The sequence below is a fragment of the Odontomachus brunneus genome, unplaced genomic scaffold, assembly GCF_010583005.1.
Source record: "Odontomachus brunneus isolate Ranch 3 - 2012 unplaced genomic scaffold, Obru_v1 Obru_scaffold_084, whole genome shotgun sequence".
Classification (NCBI taxonomy): Eukaryota; Metazoa; Arthropoda; class Insecta; order Hymenoptera; family Formicidae; genus Odontomachus; species Odontomachus brunneus.
Genome location: NW_022639534.1, coordinates 1,304,396 through 1,330,221, shown reverse-complemented (window position 1 = coordinate 1,330,221; position 25,826 = coordinate 1,304,396). Strand labels below are relative to the sequence as shown.

The following is a 25,826-nucleotide window of genomic DNA, read 5'->3' as shown; positions in this document are numbered from 1 at the left end:
GAGAGAGAGAGAGAGAGAGAGAGAGAGAGAGAGAGAGAGAGAATCACTAAATAGGAAGAAAAAAGAACAAGAGAAACCTCAAACACCGAGTAAAGTCATAAATGCGAACGCTGCGGTTCTGACTCAGGGCCCTTTGTAGAGCGCAAAATATGAAATGTGTTAAAATACACGTCGAAATGAACGTATTTAACTGGCGACGCGGTAACATGAAACGCTTGTCGCGACCTACATCCAACCTACGCCATCGTCCTACGAAAATAAATGACCGATCGCGCTGAAAAATCCGCACCATCTTCTTGCTCGCCGTCGGCGTTTCGATCACCGATCATCCTCGACAGCTTCGAGCCGCCGGAGATGGCCACCACCCCCGTGACGAACGAATGAACGTACATACGTAACCCTTGAACGCGACACGTCGCTCGGGCCCGCGTTGCGTGCACCTGTTCTTCCTCCTTAGATCAGTCTCGCGCTCTCCGTTGGTTTAAGCGGGTCGGGGACCCCCTGGAGACGAGGTGGTGGTGCGCGGCCGCGGGTGGAGCGGCACCACCACCTCTCCTCGTGCTCGTTTCCGACCTGCCTGCACGCACCAGTTGCATCGGGAGCTCATCGCGGTGCGCGCGAGCCTACTGCGGCTCGAGTTGACGCGGTCAGTGAGATCCGGACGGTGATCGAGGTAACTCTCTCGGGCTGATCCGGTCTACCCCGAATGGGGTGCTGGGTCGCCTCTCGTAGTGCATCGCAGTGGTATATGGGATACGATGAACGGCGGGGAACGATATAGTGCCTGTCGACTCGGTTGCAATGGTTCCCTTCTATCGTCTTTCTGTTTGTTTTATTTTTCTCGCCAACGCGGTGGAGTATCGCGCGACGTTGTCTCTTGATAATAAGCGGATGCGTGGCAAATCGACGAGGGCCTATCCTGCACACAGAAAAGTACATAGTGAACGTACCACGGACACGTAGGTCATTCTAGAATTTCTCTCATTGTCCTGGTCTTTAAATACGAATATTTAAATTTTCAACATAGTACATATTCTATGTATTCAATATATGGATATATATATTCAGAAAAAATGAACATTCTTGTTTGGAAAATATCTTTACTTTTGACATGTAAATCTTAATAAAATGATATCACATAGTGTTAAATCTTTGAGTGGGAGAGATGCTAGCGTTCCACCTATCTTTTCTTTATTTTTTAAATATATTTGATTATATTGTTATTATATACTCTTAAGACAAATATATTTTTATTATTCAAAAATAATTTTCATGAAGTAAAGGCGCAAAATATTGGATTGAGAGTATGATGTTTGTAAATATGCCGTAAGAAGATATCGTTATCATCACAATAATCATATATTGTACTTTTTATGAGACTATTATAATATTTAAATAAAATTACAACATTGTTGAAATTCAAGACTTAAAAATTCTCCCAATAAAATTATATTTTTGTTGCTTATCTATGAAATAACGATTGTTAATTCGAATATATTAGTTTTAAAAAAATGGGTGCTCTTTTAAATAAATAATCTTTTTCCTATGTGTATACATTTTATGTTGAATGTTTAAAAAAAATTCAAAGGATAAAGTAATAAAAGTGTCTAGGATTAGAGGTACGTTCTGGCATTGGTACTTTTATCTTACTGCATTCAAGTAAATGTTACTTGCTAAGTAAATGTTATTTTATAAATTTACATATTCGCAAATCTGTCATAACTTTATCATAAGCGTCAAATTTCTTCAGAACACATTGAGGAAAAGACATTTGGAAATTTATTTGTATGATATAAAATTTATTTCCGTGATATAAAATATATTTCTGAGAAATAAAATTTGTTTCTGTGAAATAAATTTTTGTCCTACAAATAAATTTTCAAGCATTTTTTCTCAGTACACATTCTGGATCCTAGCAAGTTTAGCATTTTAATTAAGAATATAAAATCAAAACACGGAAAAAAAGATTAGCTAATTCACGAACAGTTAACCGCATTTCAGCTGGAGCAGCTAGAATGTTTGGTTGTGTAATAATTGAATTCACTTGGTTAGACAACTAAGGTCAGTTGTCATAATCAAATACTGGCTGCTTTAGTTGAAATGTGATTGAATCAACACATTTTTTCTCCGTGAAGAATTCGGTTTGTTTTGCTGCATAGATTTGAAGCAACTTTTTTTTCCATAAAGTTTCGTAATATTCTTATAAAGAGAATACATTTTTCTCAGGACTGCATGGTATTGATTTTTTTTTTTTTAATTTATCTAATGAATATAGTTTGAGACTTTTATATAAATTCTCTGTTAAAGATAATTGTTACTTAAAAGAAGAAAAGTAAACTGAGTAGCCGTTCCTCTTAGTAGTAAAATAGTACTTTTTTGTGTGTGGGATGCGTGTCGCGCGCTAAATATGCCTTTCCGATTCTCAAGCTGAAACAATGTTGCACGCGATGCTCTTACAAGAGAAGCGTAAAATGGAATTTGGAATTAAAAGGACGTACTAAACGCTTGCTGAATGCGTCCATAATCGGGCCCGTTATTTGTTTTCTTTCTTTTTTGGAGGACAGCGGGTTTTCCCTTTTCTTTTCCCTAGCGAAACGTGCAGTATCGAATTATTGAGTGATCGTTGTCGGGCGCACGTCGGGATTTAACCGTGATTGCTTGCTGTACCGTTCCCTTGTTCGTTAACGAGCAGTACTGTCTCACGGATGAGGGATCGCGGATCGGCGAGGAACGTTCTCAATGTTGAAGCTTCGTCGTTATTGGGTGCGTTCGGGGAACACGCTACCAGTGCTATTCAGCACTACGCGTCATTCCATCCTTCTTGCACATCCAGAGAGCAATGGAGATAGAATGATAGCGTGTTCCCCGAACGCACTCATTATCGAAGCTTCGAGAGCGAGAATGCGCGCGACTCGCCGATCTAAACTGTTAAATGGCTTAATGACAGAATGTTTTCTTCTTTCTGTCTTTTTCCGAAGTCGCCGGAAAAGCTGAGAGGATGTGTCGTGCGTGTTCTCTTTATCGCATTAGGCGGATATATAATTCAATGCTTTCGGATCGATACTTTTGTTTTGTAGGAGAGAGAAAGAGAGAGAGGGAAAGAGAGCCGTTTGCGCACTCGTTTCTCATGCACATAATTGTTCCAATAGCGCGATATATGGCAAAAAAGGCGGTAAAAAGCGTGCGTTAAAATACCGGTTTCCGATGACACAAGAATACGTGTACGCGAAGATACGATTTCCGTCGCAGTGAGACAGATAACCGCGCAGTGTATCGCGGCAAGATGTCTTCTGAAAGACGATGATCCGATCGGCTCTACATGAACGGAAGGAAGGATGATGCACAAGAAAAGGAACGGCGAACTCGACGAGGTCAGCATAGAATCTTTATTAAAAACCTCTATCTTTGACTCGGTGAACTAATTCACGCATTAATTTATTAAGGCCCAAGAGAAAACCGCTAAGGATAGGTTTTTAAAAACCATCTGAATTAGGGCAAAACGTCGAAATTTGTTAAAAAGTGAAAACAAAATTTGTGTTAGATTTCAAAATTCAAGATGGCGGACCAATATGTCGGCCCGAAAATTTTAAATTTTGACCTATTTGAGTGAAAATCCGTTTAGAGGGGGTTTAGGGTTCGCTGAGTATGAATATGCACTTATTTTTTCAAAATTCATAATATGGCCGTCCAAAAATGCAAAAATTTGACATAGTTTTGTTATTTGAAAAATTCAACCAAATTATAAGCTACCTTTCGAAGGTGTTTGTTTTGGAGCAAAACATACTTTAGCAGACTGTAGAAGAAAAATGGTTTTTTGACTTTAAAAATCAATATGGCGGTCAAAAATTTTAAATTTTGATTTATTTCAATGAAAGTACGTTTTGAAAAATTTTGAAAAAATAAGTGCATATTCATACTCAGCGAACCCAAAACCCCCCTAAACGGATTTTCACTCAAATAGGTCCAAATTTAAAATTTTCGGGCCGATATATTGGTCCGCCATCTTGAATTTTGAAATCCAACACAAATTTTGTTTTCACTTTTTAACAAATTTCGACGTTTCGCCCTAATTCAGATGGTTTTTGAAAGCCTATTCTTAGCGGTTTTCTCTTGGACCTTAATGGGTTAAGGAACGCAAATTTTCGATGGCGTTACTTCCGCGTTTTGTGTACAAATCTTTTTTCTTTTATGTATTTATACAAGGTGTCGCAAAACTATTTCAATAGCGTATTCTGGAGCTTAACTTATATTTTTATAAGTTATATTTAAAACTTTCAAATTCTTTCAAATATCGTTGTATTTAAATTTTCAAATTTTTTTAACATATATTTTTGTTAGAAAAATCATTATATATCATTGATTATATATGAAACAATCATTATTAATTTGAATATATTGTTTATAAGTGGATACTAATTTCTTTGTCTGTGTAGCCCATCTGGTTATAAATATCATTTTAATATTTATTTGACTTCCTGAAATTCAATTTGTAAAAAAGTCCTTTTTTTTATTGACTTATAACTTGAAAATGTTGGAACATTTTTGCAATTTTCAATTCCAGTCACAAGCTGCAGGATACGTCACTAACACGTAAAGCGCCTTATCGGAATGACGCGTGGGCTTTCGCATAGGCTTCGTTATTTGCTCAGATGACAGATGATTAGTACTGAAATTACTAAGTGTTCAAAAGAGTATCAAGTAGAAAACGAGATATTGTTAACACGATATACCGAGAATTTATATGGAGACGTATGTAAAGTCGTGGTAGTGAATATATTAAAAACTTGTATAATAATTTTGAGACATTTTGTGTAGTTTTCCAATATAAATAAGGGACGTTATTTCTGTTAAGGAGTTGCAATCCATAAGTCAAAGCAGATGCATACTCTTTAAGAGAGAATTACTAGCTTATTATCTAAAGTAACTCTATATATGCTTCCGAATTCGGATTTTATCTCGTATGGATATCGATTAGGGATATATATTATGTATCACTAATTCACATATTTCTGGAATTCCTTTAATCGTACATCCACCTACACACACACACGTACGCGCGCATATATGTCGTGATGTATGTGTATTATAAAATAATCACATCGCGTATATTTAGTCTATCACGCGAGCACGATGTGTCACTATCGTAATCCGTAATTTATTATTATTAACTGGGTCATCCTAGAATGAAATAGCAAGATTTATGATATTATTTAAGAGTGCATGCGAAGATTAACACGTTATCAGTGCGATTTAAGATTAAGTTCGATTAAGAGATTGTAAATAATTATTTGATAAAGTATAAGAATATTCTCGACACTGTTTGACATCACATTTCCAGATATTTCTTCAGTTATTGTAAACATCCCAACATTTTCTGATTTTAACGAGATGTATAGGGTGAGGCAATAACTATTATCATCTTGAATATTTTTGAATTATGAAAGCAGGTGAAAAATTTATCTGAGAAAAATTAAATAATATACACACAAAAAAATATCATTCTATTGCTAAGAAAAACGATTGCTCAGTTTATTTTCCTTTTATTCATACATTCACACATTCATATATTTTAATTAATAGTTATCGTCAACACAAAGTATATTTTCTTGATAATAGTCCCCAATATATATTCATCAAAAATTTTCTAAATATATATTATTACTCAAAAGAGGAATTTATTCTCGTAATTATAAAACATTGTGTATTATAAAACACTATAAAACTTTTGTGTTTATTTATTGATAATAACTATTCAGAGGAATATAACCTATGACAAAAGATGGTTCAAAATAAAAAAATAATTGTCCAAAAATAAATCGTGACCGCGTAATCTCGTTATTAGGGTTGGAAAGTAACGTTATTTGTAACATGCCGTTATGCGTTATCTTTTCAGTAATTTGATAACGATGTTATTCTTTTTCACTAGTAATGATAATGACAATGCAATTTCACTTCATGGCTAACACTAATGAATATAATCGTTTTTATTGTTGTTTTCATTTTTATTTTATACGTACAGAATGTATAAATAAATAAGATAAATAAATGAGCGACAAATTATAAAAGACAGGCCTTCAAAGATTAATGAAAAAAGTAATTAGTAAAAATTATAACTTCTTCAGTAATGATAACGGCAAGTTGTTTCTACGAGGCAGCTCTTTCTCATTTACATTATTATTACATATTATCATTTTACATATTATTATATATTCATACATACATGATATTCCTATATATTCATACATGATATATATTATTATACATATTATTATAATTATTATAATTATTAATGATATTATTAATTATTAATGGCATGATTATTACGATAATATTATTAGCGACTAAAATGATCTGATCATAATTCGACTATTTCGTCAAAATAGTTCTCACCTACACGTTTGCATTTACAATTTTGGGCTTTAAACTTATATCACGAGAGTTATTCGCAGTGCATTGCACAAAAAATTAATATTTATTTAAAATTGCAGAAAAAATTAATATTTACTTAAAATTAACATATTCAAGTTAACAATCATTGTTTTATATATAAACAACGACATATAATTTCGCTGGAAAAATTTTATTTCTTCAATTCAACAATTCAAATTTTATTTGAATATTATAGTAATCTCATAAGAAGTATAATATGATTATTTTAATGATAATGATAATGACATTTACAACATCATATTCTTAATCTAATATTTTGTGATTTCCTGTATGGAGAAAATATGACAATTCTTTTGTTTTTTTTATATAAATTTTTTTCATTTAATATTTATGGTAGTCCAGGAAAATAAACTGCCAGTAAGGTCTATCTTGTTAAGGAACATAATAAATAGGGCGGCCGAGTTTCGCTTGATTTTGGGGACTCTTTACGATCATTTTTCTCGAGAACAGTAAGAAGTTCAGATTAGAGAATTACATTTGGAGGTAAACTTCTAGAAAAATTACAGCACCAGAAAATTAAACGCGTACACATATTTTCGATGGATACTTTGTCTCCGAATATGATAATAAAATTTGGCGATTGGTTATATTGTGGTCGCCATCTTAAAAAAAAAACCATTAAAAAATGAATTTTTTCGGTATTTTTATGTATATCTTTTGAAATACTGATTTAAAAAAAAATATTGTCCAACAAAAAATGAAGTGCTTTCAATTGTCTACAAAAAGGTTACATGCATCATTCTCGTAATTTCAACACTATACGCATAGCAGAACTGTAAAGTTGTATCGCGTGACCGCTATATTTGCATGTGCCGCTTGCCTCGTAGTGCGCGCGACTGCCACTAGTAGCGTCTACATCTCACAGTCAATATCTAAATAATGAAAATAATAAAAATAAAAAATAAGAAGTAAAAATAAAAATTAATAAAAATAAACATAAATGTTCAGATTAACTGATTGTCAATCATCTATATTTTGACCAATCATATATATTGATCAATCATATATATTATGTCTTTAAGTAATATGCAAAAAATTTTTTAATGAAAAGTGTTTTTATTTGTTTGATAAGTGTTGTTAAATATTTTGCCTTACTAAATTGATGAGTCTACCTAAAATAGATTATGAGAAAATTAGCAAAGGCCTCTACGCAAGGTTTGTCGAAGCAATTTATCATTAACGTTTTTCTGGTATGTATTTGCGTACTTAATTCCAAACTTTGCGTAGGGGCTCTTGCTAATCTTACCAGAATCATATAGTAATCTTTATTATCTTTACTATTTACTTAATCTTTACTGTCTTTGCTATCTATAACATTCTCTCCATGCGAAAATTATTTTTAAATAATGAGAATATATTTTTCTTTGTTGAATTATATGAAATATACTGATGCGAGTAGCTTACACCTCCGCTCAACGTTATGTAATCCCGTTTTAAAAGACTTACATGTCGAAAATAAAAAAATAATATTTTTCAAACAAGAATGCGTTCTTTCTTCTGTATGCATGAGCAATAAAATATACTGAACACTTCACTTTAGTGCTTCAGTGCTTCAGTGCTTCAGTGTTCATATATACGGTCGTGTGCGTGATATCAATACAAAGCCACGGTGGTATCTCGTCGTGCGCGCGATACGTCACTATCTGGTAACCACTGGTAAACTGAAACTCATACTATGCCGGCGTGTAAGTCACACCGGCTGGCCGTTCCCAGGTCAAAAGCACCCTCCTACCTGCGTTTTACCCCTTCAACCCCCGGTCGCGGCAGCGAGATCTCGAGGGAGGTGGCGGTATCGGCGGCAGCGGAAGCCGTGGGCGCGAAAGAACCGGTCAACAACTTCAGCGGAGCAAAACGACAGGGACGAATTTAAGATCAAGCATGAGGAGGGGATAGAGAGAGGAGAGGTCTCCTCGTCTCTTGCTCTCTCTCGCTCGCCTCTCAGCCGTATCAGAGTGGCTAACATTCAGTCTCCTCGTGACTTTGGCGCGTTGATGGCGCACTGTTGCGTGTGCGTCGCTGTACTTTCGTTCAGGCCGTGCCTTTGCGCTCGGCTCGACACGTGTGTCGTTCGCAGGTGAATCCGGATACTTTCTTGGAACAACGTCTGCGTTGTCGTTTCCGCGTGTGCGCGAACTTCTCCTCGGCGCGTTACGTCGTCGTTCATGTCGTCACCCTTGGCCAGCCCTTGTTGATAGACGGAGGATCGTTAGATTAGATTAGCGTAGCTTAGCAACAGCAACACAGCAGAGCAACAGTATGCCGACTTCGAGAGTACGTAGTATCTGTTTTACGTAGCTTCTTTCCTTGCCCGCTGCCGTGGACCTCAATGACCTCGCAGTCTAAAGCGCAGCGCACAACGGCGTCTACGCCTGTGACCTCGAGTTTGAAACATACAATGCACTTTAGAGAATAGTTTCGCTTTGTAGGTTCGACCATAGGAGAATCTTACCTGGAGAAATTCTTTTGGAATGCACTTCAAAACGTCCCTTTTGAGGAATTTTCCTGAAAATCTGTGGTTCGCGTTACATATACTGTGAATTTTCAATAAAATTTCTCTTAAAAAGGACATTTGTAATGCAATCCTACCCTGATGACTACCTAGACTATCTATGACACTGACTACCTAGACTGATGTATGTAAGCTTTATAGCAACTTTAAGTATATTAAATTACGAAATTCAGCAACGTTGAAATATGATTGATCAGATTGCACTAATATTTTTATCATATAGAATGACGAAATAGAAATACGGAAAAAGTAATCCAAATTTGCCCGAAATAATATGTCATGGTAAATGTAATATAAAAATCTAAGTGTAACTTTTAGTAAATTTATTGTTGTATTAACACAACAAAAATTTACACTATTGTATATGATGTAAACTTAATAATTAATTCATATACAATATATTCATTCCGTAAATGTAATTTAAAAATTATAAAGTTTCTATTGTCGATTGTCTCTCTCACATCGTAATAAATCTGTTGCATGAGTCTGTCTGGGCAAAGTCTTTTTTCCTTCTCATTGATCACAGATGCAGAATAGGTGGGGAGGGATGAATGATGGTTCAAATGTTTAGAGAACGTCTTAGAGATGTTTAAAAGGCCTCCTGTTTTAGACATGTTTCAGCATCTTTGAAACGAATGTTAGGCGTAGGACCGTCCTATATTGTCCTTAATCTTTTCGTACCTTTTCGACTCCGTGAAAATACTTTCTATTCTTTGGAAGGGTATTTTTCTAAAGTTAGAACTGCGAAGTGAACCCTGCCTCCGCTTTGATTATTGTTCAGAGAGGTTTTCGGGTATATATAAGCGTTATTATGTTGCTTATTTGGTCCAGTCGGTTCTGTGAGTTCTTGGCGAATTTTTCCGTGCGAATTCTTCATTCAGACGAACGGCATCGGTGATATAACACGTCGACATTACCAGCTTCACATTTGTAGGAGTGTGCGGAGAGTCTCTAGTACAGATCCACAAACATCGTGCGGGACTATTTTGTGGATTTTTCCCGCGAAGAGTTGGAGCGTGTCCCAGATTCGGTTGGTTAGGTCGCCATCATGACAAGAACAGAGGATATGACGACGACGACGGTGTGTAGATACCTTTAGCTGTATTAAACCGCGTCCCCCTCGACTGGCAGTTTGCCGGAAAGGCCTCCGGTCGTGTCCGTGACAGTGATGCAGGACACGCTTCGATCGCTTCCCACAACGTTCTTGCGAACTCTTCTGTCACGAGGATACATCTCGTGATCCAACGTGAGGATGTGTCGCTTCACGTATTTCGGGCAGAATTCGCCGAATGTGCGTCCACGTTGTAGGATCGAAGGTAGAAAGATCGCGGCGCTTTTTTCATTGTGATAAGTCCGCAACAGGTGAAACTATTGGGCGAACTATCTTTTAAAAGTGACTCGTTACTCGTCACACATCGAAAAAAGTCGATCGTTATTGTTGCTTATTTTGCAAAAAAAAATCTTATTACCCAAGAATTTACCAAATATAGGAAACAAAATTTCTGATGTTTAAGAACCGAATTTGATTTATACACTGAGAGAAAAGACTGGTAACTATAACAAACTGCATTTAGTTACAGAAATTCATTGAATCCTTAGTAACTAATATTAAATATGATAATAATTACCAAATATTTAATAGATCGGGAGTATGACGTAATTGCATTCACAGTAACATCAATTAAATAATTTAGTAATAGTTACTTAATGTTAAATATTTAATATGAAATATATTACAGTTATGAACAGATATTTGATAATTGTTATGAAATCGTTATATCCCATATAATAAAAAATTTAATAGGTACGAGTTCTATTTTGTTACCAGTATAAGTTTTGTTGCAGCACAACGAAAAATTCATTCATTTGCAGCTATTACATCGTTTCAATATTTATTATTACAGATAGTTGGTTGAACCTATCAAAAATTTTGTAACTATTACAAAATCGCTTATTTTGCTCAACTATTCAATAAGTTTTATTTACCAAATATATTCTGGAAGCAAATAAATTTTACTTCTGTCAAATAAATAATTTATTTTACAGAACTAAATTAATTAATAAGTATTGCCATAGCTTTGACCCGCTATATTTACGTCTATCATTTAGTAATAGTAACCAAATTTTGATAATATTTACTAAATTCTTCTCTCAGTGTAACAAGGGAAATTCTGTCCCCTTCAGTTAAAACGTGTTTAGTTGTGTCGTTGTCATGTTAATTTTATCAACTTTTTCTTCTTTATGTCGTTAAAAATGGCAGGAATGTTGCGACACTTTTTATCGCGATGAGTTTCGTGAAAAATGAAACTCGAGTTGGAAGAATTATTTTTTAAAAATAATTCGTTACTGTTGTTCGTTATAGATTGAAAAAAGTAGCTTGTTACCATTGCTTATTTTGAAAAGAACTCATTATCTAAGAATTTATTATTATCTACAAAAAGATTGGTTGAATTAATGTGACAATGGCACATCTAAATGCGTTTAAACCGAATTCGGTTTTTCAGAAAAATTTGGTTTAGTTGTGTCATTGTGTGTCGTGATAATTCAATATTTTTCCTTATGTCGTTAAAAACGGCAATGTTTTTCATTGCAATGAGTTTTGCGACGAATAAAATTTGGGCTTGGAAAAATTACTTCTTAAAAATTACGTTATTGTTACTCGTTACCTATTGAAAAAAACAGTTCTTTACTGTTATCGTTGTTGATTTTGAGAAAAAAACTCATTACCTAAAAATTCATTATTATTCGCGAGACAAAAATTAGTTGAGTTACGTGACAAAATAAACATGTTTAAATAAATATGTTATAATTAAATAAATATACTGTAATAATATGTTATAATTAAATATGTTATAATATGTAATAATTAAATATGTTTAAACTGAATTTAGTTTGTAAGAATCAAAAAGTTTGTTTTCTTTAACCAAAATGCATTTAGTTGTGGATTAAATTTGGTTTCTAAGAATTAGAAATTCTGTCTTCTTCAATCAAAATGCGTTTAGTTCTTTTCTCTTCCGTGTAGTTAACCAATTTATTATTATTGTTAGTCAAGTAGCAACAAATCATTGAAATTTCCGTTGCTTTTCTCATTAAAATTTGAAAACCTTTTTCTTTTACGATTCGTCGTCTCTTATCTTATATAAGTGTATTCTATGTATGCAGAGTAATGATAAGAGCAACTATTGTCCTTACTAACGTCACACAGAAAATGCAATTGCGCTTCTGTTATCGCTACTAACTAAGAATAAGAACACCGTTTTAAAATCGTTACTGAAGATAGTAACTTATAATAGATAACGGCGTTTCAAGTCACGCGTTATTTCTTAATTCTGCTGAAAATTGTGCAACTGTCATCATGGTTTCCGTCTATTCCGACACGTGGGAGGAAAATGCGTTGTTTTCTTTTTATCGCTGGCTATACATACTATTTGGATTTATATTTCATTCAAAATGAGTGAAAATTCACTCGAAATGACAGTGAAAATACTCGGAATCGCAAAAGTGAATTTCTAACTGATATATAAAATAGATTTTTAATTCGTAAAGGCGAATGTTTAATCGATAGAATGAATTTGTTCTTATAATAGAAGAGTAAATCAGATTTACTCATTCGATTTCGAATGAAGATATTCTCTCATCGACTCAAAGTGGAGAATACACTCTATATAAGTAAAAAGTCACTTATTCGCTCTACTTTTTGTGAGAACTTTCGCTCGAAGAAAAATATTATAAATATTAAAAACAATTCATATTATAATATATTGATAACATATCACGCATATAAGTCTCTTTTATATTGATAATTTCGACGGTTAAGTAAAAAAAATAAAAAAGGAGATATTTTTCATCGTTATTATCTTCTTCGAGTTATCTCGCGAATTAGTAGATAAATAACATGACGCGACGATCATTTGTCGCACACGTGACGAATTTCATTCATTACTCCACGCTGCGTGTAATTAAAAAAATTTCTTTACCGCGTCGCGGTGTGTGCATTACTTTACCCACATGCATGGCGGTATTTGCTCGTCGGCTTAGCAAACGCGACTGTCTTAATTAAATAGGGGACGGCCAGTCTCTCATCGTCGTAGTTATATGTAATAGGCGTGCTCTCACACATGCATATGTATGGATCAGAAGTTCTCGTCGTCATTAGAATTCCGAAGGAGTCGATTCGATGGATAAGCGGAGGGGTCTATCAATGTCTGCGCGTGAGTGACGATACCATATCGGATTCCTGCTTTTGCACGTCGAAATACCGTTATCGATTTCCTCCTTGAATTCGGGAAATCGATACGAGTAGCTGTTTCCTACTGCAGTCAATTAGAGAATCGTTGCATTATACTCTCGCGAAAGCGAGTGAAGATACGCGAGATAGGACGATGTCGTGCAAATGCTGTAATAATTGCATTTTCTTTTGCATATATGTGTATCAGAATTACGAGTAATTAATTACTTTTTCAATTAATTATTGAATTTAATTAACCATTAATATAAGTCTATTCAATTAAAAATATTTTAATTGACCACTGACTTCAAGAAATCTAATTAAAAATCATTCAATTAACGATTGATTTGAAGGAATTAAAAACTGTTGGATTAATGATTAAAACGAGCGAAAATAATTAAAGATTATTTGATTAACGATTGAACATAGTCAATGTAATTAAGGGTTATTTAATTGACAATTGATATCGAAAAGCACAGTAAGACGATTGACCAATTAATGTTAATCGAAATTAACTGTAGTTATTTACATTGTTTATGGTAACCAACCGAGCTGAATATGTGCTTATACATATATATATATATATATATATATATATATATATATATATATATATATATATAGCTTATATTAATTGTCAATTAAATAACCCTTAATTACATTGACTATGTTCAATTGTTAATCGAATATTCTTTAATTACTTTCTCGTTTTAATCGTTAATTCAACAGTTTTTAATTGAATTCCTTTAAATTAATCTTTAATTGAATGATTTTTAATTAGATTTCTTGAAGTCAGTGGTTAATTAAAATATTTTTAATTGAATAGGCTTATAATTGCCAATTAATTAAATTAGAAATTATTTATTCAAATCAATTATTAAATTGAGGCGAATTTAATTGATATTTTTACTCTGATATATATCTTTTTTTGCATACATATGTACATATGATAAGAGAAAAGAAAAATGTCGAGAAAACAAATATCTTTTTGGTGAATACTAATAACATATTTACTATAATATAGGGAACTGCCGAAATTGTATCGGTTTCCTAAACCGTACTTGATTTTTTTTCAATGTTTGTTGCACGCACACAAAATAAGACATAATCTGGAAATTCTTTGTTCATATTTCTCATTGCTCGCTTATTTTTACCGTTAGATGCCGTTCATATTTAGTAATAATAAAGAAATTGATGAGGTACTATTAAAGAAACTGGTAGAATTTCGGCAATTTCTTTCAACATATTTTTAAGAAAAAAATATTGTTAAGAAAACATTTTTTTTAAATATATATTATTTTGAATATGCAGCTTATAAAAGCACTTGTTTATTTCAAAGCATAATTTTAACGCCATTTCTACTACAATATTTACCTCATGTACGTTTTCTTAAAACCATAGTTTTTTATAGGAAAACAATTGTTTATTCTATTTAAATATATATGTGAAAATTGAGATTTAAATAAACATGTTATTAGTACGCACTGAATAAGTACTTTCTACGTTTAGATATTTTTTTTTCTCTTAGGTATATATATCTACACATGCGTGCACGATGTATATCACGAGTTTATGACTTTTTTCTGGTCTCTCTTTCTTTTTTTTCTCTCTTTCTTTCGCAGGTTACCGCGTTAGATAAAGTTTAAAGGTAAATCGTCTCGCACAGCGCGTTGCCTAGCGTTAAAGCTAAATATCGAAGGTCGCCGATGCGGTTAAATGTTTCCGCAGGTTTGTGACTACACGAACTGTCAAGCAGTTAATAAGCCTTGACATTCTTCGTCAATTCTAAGAGGATGTTGAAGCGGATGACGAACTTTGAAAATGTCAAAAACACAGAGACAATCATCATTAACGCAATCATGCTATTCTTTTCGTATTTCTTGTACATACAGAACTTACGTAAATGTGTCGCTTTATTTTACTATACTCAGCGGAAAATCTGACCACGCATATGTAGAAATATTTTTGCAAACTATATTCTTAAGCTTCTAAGTTCAAATTGCAAAGATACAGCGATGTTTTTCAAAATTTTTTTGTCTGGAGCATCCATATTTCCGGTGTGTACAAGTTGCGGAATTTTTGGATTAGGCAAATATTACGCTGACAGCTTCAGATTTTATATTAAAAATTTTTACTTGTTTTTGTCACATATTTTGAGCAATACTCCCATTTATTTTTGCACGTAATTTTCATTGCGTAAAAACATTTGTAATTCTGTATAACCAATACGACATAAACTTCGCAGAAAAACGCCAGTCGATAAAGTTTTCAGCTTTAGCATCCTCTTAAGTCAATTGTTTATCATTGAAGTTAAAATGTTTGTTTTCTTTTACGTTTTGGATCGCCACAACGAGAGAAATTTTCAATCGTGTAATGTCAATTACACAATGCAGGATTGAGCGAAATTTGATCAAACCGGAGGACTAGTGTTAATTAATACTGATACGGCCGGCCATTATTTATTTCGCTTAACTACGCGCTGTGCGTTATAATAAATCGGATAGAGAAAGAGAGAATATGGAACGGTAGGATACATGTGTATATTAGCTGCATGTTATTTTTGTCACGTCCTTATGGCAGTACTCTATATATCCGCGTCGTTCGCGTTTCATTCTGCTTTGTTAGAGTGACGACTATAACTAGATTAATTATGAGGTACTATTTATATATTGCAATGTGCGCAACGAACCGAACGGCGCTCGGAACTCGATCGAATTTAATTTCATTATTTTGACGTTCCGTAAGTGGCGGCGGGTCAAGCTCGGAATGTGAATACAATATAATTCAATTATTCCGTTTCGAACGCGCGCAATACATATTCCAATTCATTCTTGCGAGAGTCTTTGATAAATACACAATTAGCTTTGTACACGAACAAATTGCTTCAGAGAAAATTACATATGAATAATTTACATTTATATTATCTATTTATAATATGATTTATATTTATAGTATAAAAAATATTTATATATATGCATATAAATAACATAATTATAAATTTTATATATATATATATATATATATGTGTGTGTGTGTGTGTGTGTGTGTGTGTGTGTGTGTGTGTGTGTGTGTGTGTGTGTGTGTATTTTTTTATCGCTTTTTTACTTTTAATCTTGTTCAATAATTTTGTGTTATATGTTTTGAACTTGTTTTGAGCCCTTCTATCATATGATGGAAACAAAACATATCGATTCCATTTAAAAAAATGAAGGTGATATCTCTGAAGTTCCTCCACCTGGACAAAAGTCATCGCTATATTATAACCCTTTTTGTAATATGCTATTTGGTTACATAAATTTTCCTATTAACATGGATTAAAAATATTTAAGGTAGTAATAGTTATTGCCTTACCCTGTATACATACATTTGTATACCCTGTATACATATATTTGCATATATATAATATTGCAATACAATATATATAACTTTAGGGAGATAATATAAAGACAATATAAATATAGAAAAATTTCAGTCAAATCGAGACTAAAAATACTGGATGTTTAACTCAAGCCTGGATTCTTAATTCATACGAGTGAATATCACAATCGATTAAGATGAGAATTTGTTTCAATAACAAGGAAAAACATTAGAAGTTTACTTCTTAATTTCGATTAAAAATATGTATTCAGCTATTCAGAGTAGAGAATTTATTTTATAATGAAAATTATTCAATTGACTTTACTATCATTTTACGTGTCGAATGGAATTTTATTTGAAAAATTTAAATTACAATATATTGCTTCAATATATTATATATATTATTGATGTATTGAAAATGTATCAATAATTAAATAAAAGAAATAAAAAAGAATGAGATACGTATTTGATCGTTGCCTATCTTTTCCAAGCTATACAGAGAGAACGATTTGGTTGAAACAAACAAATGCTTCTTTAGAATGGTCCAATCAAATTTTTTAATTGATCGAACAAAATTTTGTTTGACGCAATAAAAATATTTACGGCTTAGTTCCAACGAAATATTTTTGTTGTGTCAACCAAAAAATTTGTTTGGACTATTCCAAAGAAGCGTTTATTTTATTCAACAAATCGTTCTCTCTGTGTACTTCGCGAATTAATGTGAAAAAATTTGTTTGGACTATTCCAAAGAAGCGTTTATTTTATTCAACAAATCGTTCTCTCTGTGTACTTCGCGAATTAATGTGAAAAAATTTGTTTGGACTATTCCAAAGAAGCGTTTATTTTATTCAACAAATCGTTCTCTCTGTGTACTTCGCGAATTAATGTGAAAAAATTTGTTTGGACTATTCCAAAGAAGCGTTTATTTTATTCAACAAATCGTTCTCTCTGTGTACTTCGCGAATTAATATTCATTCAACGATTTAGGATAAAAATTATATATATATTTTATATAAATGAAAAGTCATTCGATTGACTCGACTGTTACCTTACTTTTCAAATGAAATTTTACTTGAAAAAAATTTAGATTGTGATATAACAACAATATATCATATATTGATAATATATTAAATAAGAGAAGTAAAAGAGCAGAAGATCTTTCTCTCATTCCATCTCTTCTTCCGTTGTCTATCTCTTCCGGGTCATCTCGCGAATTAATCGGCAGATAAATGGCACGACGCGATGATCATTTAATTAGCAATATCGGACTAACGTCAGCTTGATATCGTTCGTGAATGATGGGAGGCGAGGGCAAGTACTATGAGACAGGGTCGTGATCTTAATTCGGTTATGGATACGCGGCGATACCGCGATGTAACTTAAGTGCGCCTCGCGTCTTTGATACGTCGAGGAAGAGAGACAGTCGATCTCGTGTTTCACCGGGTTATCGTTTTCACGAGCTGACGAGCACGCGCGCGCACAACGCGCACTCGCATAACGATTCTGCTGCACTGGTAGTTCATTATTTTCTGCGTCCCCGGAGCGTCTTGCGGTTGTGAGTCGCGCATTGTACTTATTGTGGCCGGAAATGCAAGGTGTCTCTTCACGTGACGGACACGTGGGCAGCACGTGAGTCACAGAGGCGGGGAGAAAGAGAGAGAGAGAGAGAGGGGGAGGGAGGGAGGTGACCTTCCTATTTCGGCGAATTCCCGTTTGGAATTCATATGATTTGCGTGATTTTCCAGATAGACAGATGTAAATTTGGTAGCAGCTTTACTGAAATTACTCTGAAAGGATTTTGTAACAAATACCAAAATTTGGTAGTTGTTGCTAAATTATTCAGTCAAATAATGCGGGCTAAACATAAAGTGATAGGAAATAATTAATAAGTTAGGAAATAATTTAGTTATATAAAGCAAATGTGTATAGTTTTTAGAACCAAGATTTAGCTGCTTGAACTATACGTTTAGGTCATCAAACTAGATTATAGAAATTAATAGCAAATCTTGGTAGCAGAAAATGAGATGTTTGGTAATTATTACTAAAGCTTGTGCCCGAGATGAGAATTGTTTTAGGTAATTTTTATTTTATTCAAAAAATTTCATTATACTTTTTAAATTCTATTTTAAAATATCTGTATTTTTTATTTTTTACATAGACGCTTTTTATCGCTTTATACATGAAATTCCGTCAGTGATTTTATTCGACTCCTGTAGCAGTTACCCATCTTTTTTCACAAACCTACTTATTTGATGTTTTATCTCATGATCGAACAGAAACTGGTGAATCCTACAAGCTATGACGATATCTTTGTACTCACGCTTGTAACTTTCCTTATAACTTTTAAGAATTATGACATAGAATGCCATATTTACTAGCAAATGTTGGAAAACAACAGTTGATATGTGATCAATATCAATAGGTTATATATATATATATATTAATATAAATACGGTTGATAATTACCAAATATTTTTCGTTACTATATAACAAGATAAATATTGATACTTAGCAAATATTTCATCAATCAGAATTGTATGATTTCATAACATTTACTAAATATAATATTTATCGATAATAATCATCAAATACTTAGTAATATTAAATATTTGGTAGCTATTATAAAAATCTTTAGTCCATTTGACTGTGATTAAAAGTTTTTCGTACATTAAATCTCCTACATATTTGGTTATTATTATATTCGGTACTAGTTACTGAATTTTTACATAAATTCTATTTATGTACATGTAGTAATAATTACGAGTCTTTTCCTCAATGCATTGAGGTTGAGGTGTAAAGAATGTATTCCTTATGACTGTCTCAGGTGGCGCTCGTATTTATCGCAGGCAATGTCGAAGTAGAAAGGCGAAATAAATAGTTGGAATTTACTAAAAACAATATAATACGCAATATAAAATGTAATATAAAATGTAATATAAAACGCAATATAAAACAATATAATACGCAACATAAATTGTAATATAAAAATCTCAGAGCAATTTTTTTTAGTAAATTTGTTGCTGCATCAATATAAAAAATTGACGTCATTGTATGATGTAAATTTAATGATTAGTTCATTGCAACATATTTTCTCCATAAATATAATAGAAAAAAATTATAAAAATTCCATCATTGACTGACTCACATTGTAGCAATCATAAAAGTCTATCTATCGAGACAAACAGATGCATATAAACTTAGCAAAAACTTTTTTGAGATCGATATGTAAATGTTGTGTCCCTTATGATTGCTTCATTTATATTTATTTATTCATATTTATCACAAAGAATGACGAAATAAAAATACACAAATGAAATTATGAAAATTTACTCAATGTTTGATATAAAATATGATATGAAAATCGGAAAGCAAATGTTGCAATAAATACCCATATAGCATGTAATATATACAATATCATAGTGATATTTCCATAATATTTCTGCGATATTGCAATATTACGGAAATATTAGGTATTCCGGTTAGTTTTGAAGATTCACTGTAGATGGCTATAGCTAGAAATCCACTGGAAACATTTTGAAAATGGGTATGTCATGTCAAAGCTAGGACATTTCTACAAACAAATTGACACATGTCCTGTGCATTCGTAAACATAAACACACTGTTTAGTGCGACTAAACATGGAACGTGATAAAGAGCATTTTCGGCATCTATTACTTTGTTTTGATTCGAAGGAAATAGCTGCCAAAACTCATTGATTCATCTCAGAAACTTATTCTGAGTCTGCTCCATCAGTTAAAACGTGAATATTGTTATCGACGATTTAAAAGCGGTGGTTTTGATTTGAAAGACAAAGAACGTTCAGGTCAACCAAAAAAGTTCGAAGATGCCGAATTGCAGGCATTGTTGGATGAAAATTCAGTTCAAACACTTCAATTAGCTACAACATTAAATGTTGGTAAATCAATCGTTTCAGATCGTTTACATGCAATAGGAAAGACTCAAAAAGAAGGCAAATGGGTCCCACACGAATTGTCTGAATTGGCTATTCAGAATCGTTTAACCATTTGCACTTCATTGCTTTCTCGTCACAAAAAGAAGCAATTTTTGTATCAAATTGCAACTGGCGATGAAAAATGAATATACTATGGTAATCCTAAGCGTAAAAGATCGTGAGTAGATCCAGGCCAACCGTCGACATCGACTCCAAAATGCAATATCCATGGAAAGTTTTGTTATATATTTGGTGGGACATGAAGGGCATCGTGTATTATGAGTTGCTGAAACCGAATCAAACAGTCACTGCTGAGTTTTATCAACAACAATTAATCGATTTGAATCGTGCTTTGAACCAGAAACGTCCAATAACAGCTTAAAGAAAACGCAAAGTGATTTTGTTGCACGACAATGCTCGACCACACTTGCAAAAGCAGTTAAAGATACGTTATCCGAATTTCAATGGGAAGTCTTACTACACGCGTATTCACCAGATTGTGCTTCTTCAGATTATTACTTATTTCGATTGATGCAACATGGAGCCTTACTGACCAGTACTTCAAAACATATGATGCAATAAAGAAATGGATCGATGAATGGATTGTTTCGAAAGACGAATATTTCTTTTATCGCGGAATCCACTTATTACCAGAAAAATGGGAAAAGTTGTAGCTAACGGTGGAAAATATTTTGATTAAAATAATTTAATGTCTCTCTAAAATATGTGTTTCTTTTTTACACAAAATCCCTCAAAACTAACCGGAACTTAATATTGTTGTGAAATCCCTCAAAACTAACCGGAACTTAATATTATTGTGATATTATGTAATATTACGTGTTATGTGAGTATGTATGCTGTATTAATATAAGAATTTTACATCATTGTGTGATACATGTAAATTTCATAATTAATTTAATACACATTTATTCTACAAATGCACTAAAGAAATAGTCAAATTTTTATCATCAATTATCTTATGATAATTATGAAAGTTTTTTTTCACTTTTTTGTTTTCATGCTGTTTCTGAAATCGATTGCTTCACTATCGGAATTTATATGGAATTTAGGTAGTTTCTATTTAGTAATAATTAGCGCGAGCATCATTTTATTTTTGTCCCATATTCAGCAACAAAAATATGATTTTTGATAGACTGATTACGTAAAATTTATTGTAACTTTGTGTATTAATGCTGCAATTATAAGCAAATATACAAGTAAATCGTAAAATCGTAACTTATGAATCAATCGTCTACTCATAAGTTCTTACGAGTCTTACGAGAACAAGTTATGAGCTTTACGATTTTGTCTAGAATTATAGTATAAATCACGAAATTCAGCAACATTGAGTCTATTTTTGGCTGATTAGATTACTCATATTTATCATGTAGAATGATGCAACCAAAATACGAGAGAAATCTGAAAAAATGATGCCCCAAATAGTATGCCATGTTAAATGTAATATAAAATTTAAGTATAATTTTTAGAGAGAGAGAGAGTGTGTGTGTGTGTGTGTGTGTGTGTGTGTGTGTGTGTGTGTGTGTGTGTATAAATTTGTTGCTGCATCAATCAACGAAAAATTTACATTATTGTATGATGTAAACTTAATAATTAATTTAATACATTTGTATCAATATATCATAATAATTTATAATATATCAATATATCAATATATTGTATCAATATATCAATATATTCATTTCATAAATGTAATTAGAAGAATTGTTAATTTTCTATATAATCGATTATGTAAATTTTCTATCATAATTAAGAAAGCCTATCTGTGACGATGCTTGTGTCAACTTGTGTCACAAAATAGAAAATATATGGAGAGAATATTATAGGTTTTTTCACATAAATTTTTTCTCGATTTTGCTATGTTTTCTACAGGAATAGATTCAGTATAGTTTATCTCGTGAAGGTACACATAGTAAATTTTCCAATAATACATATCAGCTTTTAAAATATAAATGGCGCATATAAAAGTGATGAAATTATAATAATAATATAATAATATTCCTGAAATATAAATAGCACATATGAGAAAATGATAAATGATTAAATTAAGGCAAGATGTTAGCATGTTGTTTGATTATAAAGTTTCACAACAATTTTTACTATAAAATTCTCTCCGTGCAAAGGTGTCTTGAAACTTCCAAAGGACTCGGACGCGCCCTCTCACGAGTCACTTTGCTGGCTTGCGAATTGCCTCCGACCGCCGGAAAATTCCGCGCGTCGATCAAAACAGCAACAGCTATTTACTCACTAGGCATATGTAACACGAAATAGAAAAATCGTTGGAGATAAGATAAGCGCCGCACTTGGACGATACTGTAAATTTATCATACCTACGACGAACCTGATCGATCGCGCTGATCGCCACGTTTTTTTATTTCTTTTTCAACAAGGCGGGAAGAATGTTCGAGATATTACATGTAATCCGTGGTCTCGCTTACTGTTAAAAGAACTTTACTAGTTGTCTACGGTCTCTACTTATGCTAGAAACAATTTGGATTTACGCTTGTCCCAATGATAGTAGAAAATTTTATCGTAGATATTTGTCACACTGTCCAAAAGAGGAGCTCATCGAACGTGTCGCGTGTGCAGAGTAAGTCACTCACCCACGATGTATTGTGTTTCAGGGTTCCGGGTACTTAAAGCGTGCGAACACTGAACGCCTCCATGAAATTTTTAACCAGGTAAGTGACCGAAGCTCGAGTGAATTTTATTTCAAGTTAGCCGCTAATTCGCAAGCATTGTGCGACGTCACCGTATTTAGATGATGTAATAGCTTCTTCCCGAAATCACAAATCCGATAATTCAGCAATTTTTGCGGATTGCAGTACGCCACACAGGAGAAGAATGGCGAGAGGTTCATGACCGCGTCTGACTTTGTACGCAGTTATCTTGGCCTTTACACGGATGCCGATTATAATCCCGATTCTGTCAGTTTACTTGCTGGTATCGTCGACACCAGTAAAGATGGGTAAGTGATCTCCATTATTTAATTTAAATAAAAAAAGTTTCTTCTTCCTCTTTATGTTCTGGTAGAATATTCCACTGGCCAATCGTCAAAGTTTCTTCTTCCTCTTTATGTTCTGGTAGAATATACCATTGGCCAATCGTCAAGTAAAGATCATGAAACTCTGACAAGGAGAAACGTAATTCTGAAAAGAGAAGTTAGATCCTTAAATTGTTCTTCCTAACGAAATTCCGTAGAACTCCATGTTCTCAAAATTCGATACGGCGTGTATCTTTTATAATGTAGTTATGTTAATATATAATAAATCAATATATCTGTTCTGTGAAAATGGTATTATAATATTAACATTTTTATTAAATCAAAATTGAAATATGTGAAAAATCTGTAAAAGGCTCTGATGAACAACAAACAAAATACAAAAAATAAATCTTTAAGAACCAAGCACAGATCTTATAATGGTATAAAACTTTACAGCACTGTAAGAACGTATTTAATTCTTATAGACAAATTGAATTAATTTATGAGACAGAAAGAAGAGAAAGCTCTCTTCGCGATGCGCCCTTCTTCACTGAACGAAGTTGACTCGATCTCGTTTCAGACTCATATCGTTTGCCGAATTTCAAGCTTTCGAAGGTCTCCTCTGTGTACCAGACGCTCTATACAAGACAGCTTTTCAGCTCTTTGACACTAATGGAAATGGAATGGTTGCATTTGGTAAAGATTATGCAGAAATTGTGATTTTTCCTTAGAATCATCTACTCGCACTTTATATTCATGTGCCTTGTAATCAATCCTGCAGACGAGTTCGTTGAGGTGATGCGGAAAACTGTGCTGCACCAGAAGATGCCCTTTAATATGGATAGTAGCTTTATCAAACTTTACTTTGGCAAGGATAAGAAGAGGCTGATCAGCTATGCGGAGTTCAGTCAATTTTTGCACGTAAGTCTCTCTATTGCATGCCTGATTGCGAACTCACTTATTATTTCCACTTCAAGGAAACAAAACTGGAAACTGTGTATGACATAACGAGTGATTATTATGAAATGCGCATATGTATTGAGCTCTATGTTTGTTTCGCTTTTCGCAATGGTTTTATATATAACATAGGAGTCAATTGTTTCATACGCAACATAGGAGTATTTTATAAACCTCTAAATACAAATCTCCTCTTGAAATTTTTCGAAAATTTTATTAACGAATAAGATTAAATTTTTAGAGACCAAATTTGGAGATTGAAAAAAAGTTTCAGTTTTGTAGTTAGAAAAGTAATCACAATATGTAAAATGTAATGTGAATGTATATGCAACTGTAATCGTTCAGTATAAAAATAGAATAGAAATGTGATGTATTCCATTAAAAAAAAAATTCTGCTCTTCAGGACTTTCACGAGGAATACGCGACGGAAGCCTTCAAGAAATTCGATAAGGATGGCGCAGGTTTCATTTCCGCATTGGATTTTCAAGACATCATGCTCAGTATTAAGAGTCATCTCCTGACGAAAGACGTGAGAGATAATCTAATCGCTGTAAGTATTACAGCGAGAAAGCAATTAAATTTTTATTATTTCTATTGTGATATAAATTGATAATTATTAGTCTTGGCGTTTGAGTTTCCGATGACGGCATAAAATAATATTAAAATATATCGACATATAATATTAAAATTTATCGATACTTGCAGTTAACATATATACACACACATATATAGATGCATATGCGTGAAAAAAAATTATTTTTACGTGTTGTAGGCAGTTGGCGCCGGCCAAAGCGGGCGAAAAGTCAGCTTTCCGTACTTTATGGCGTTCAACTCTCTTTTGAATAACATGGAACTTATTAAACGTATCTACTTGAACGCGACCAACGGCCATAGATATCAAGAAGTTACTAAAGGTATGCGATTTATGCAAGATTTTTACTGCAATAAATAGGTACTAGTAGATTTTTTTATGGTCGATATTATCGAAATTCATTTTTGCTTTTAGAGGAATTTCTGTATTCTGCACAAATGATGTCCCAGATAACCCCGTTGGAAGTAGATATCCTGTTTCATCTATGCGACTTGCTCCACCAAACTGGGTGAGTATTCTCGATTTGGACATCGGTATGTTCTTCTTCTTGTTGGTTGATCGAGAAAAGATCACGTGGTATAGCATGGTCGTTAGCGTTGATCGCAAAAAAAATGTTTGGGGGTTGATTGATTCAGGGAGCGATTCCGTTTCCACGCTGATCTGATCAACGACAAACAATAAGAAAGAAAGAAAGAGAGGGAGGGGGAGAGAGAGAGAGAGAGAGAGAGAGAGAGAGAGAGAGAGAGAGAGAGAGAGAGAGAGAGAGAGAGAGAGAGAGAG

General features: G+C 33.2%; 1 protein-coding gene across 8 annotated transcripts in view; it reads left to right on the top strand.

Annotated features, from left to right (window-relative positions):
• The window catches only part of LOC116847887 (calcium-binding mitochondrial carrier protein Aralar1), a 67,977-nt gene that overhangs the window by 32,049 nt on the left and 10,102 nt on the right, over window positions 1-25,826 (top strand). For 3 of the 8 annotated variants that reach the window (XM_032823389.1, XM_032823381.1, XM_032823387.1), the window contains exons 2-8: window positions 23,139-23,195; window positions 23,340-23,482; window positions 24,078-24,193; window positions 24,279-24,418; window positions 24,858-25,004; window positions 25,227-25,368; window positions 25,461-25,554. In XM_032823389.1, the coding sequence (XP_032679280.1) occupies window positions 23,139-23,195; window positions 23,340-23,482; window positions 24,078-24,193; window positions 24,279-24,418; window positions 24,858-25,004; window positions 25,227-25,368; window positions 25,461-25,554 (839 nt within the window). Of the gene's footprint in view, window positions 1-524; window positions 674-1,850; window positions 3,372-8,368; window positions 8,722-22,258; window positions 22,932-23,138; window positions 23,196-23,339; window positions 23,483-24,077; window positions 24,194-24,278; window positions 24,419-24,857; window positions 25,005-25,226; window positions 25,369-25,460; window positions 25,555-25,826 lie in introns of those variants that run through there. The other 5 variants (XM_032823384.1, XM_032823383.1, XM_032823382.1 and 2 more) reach the window with 5 other exon arrangements.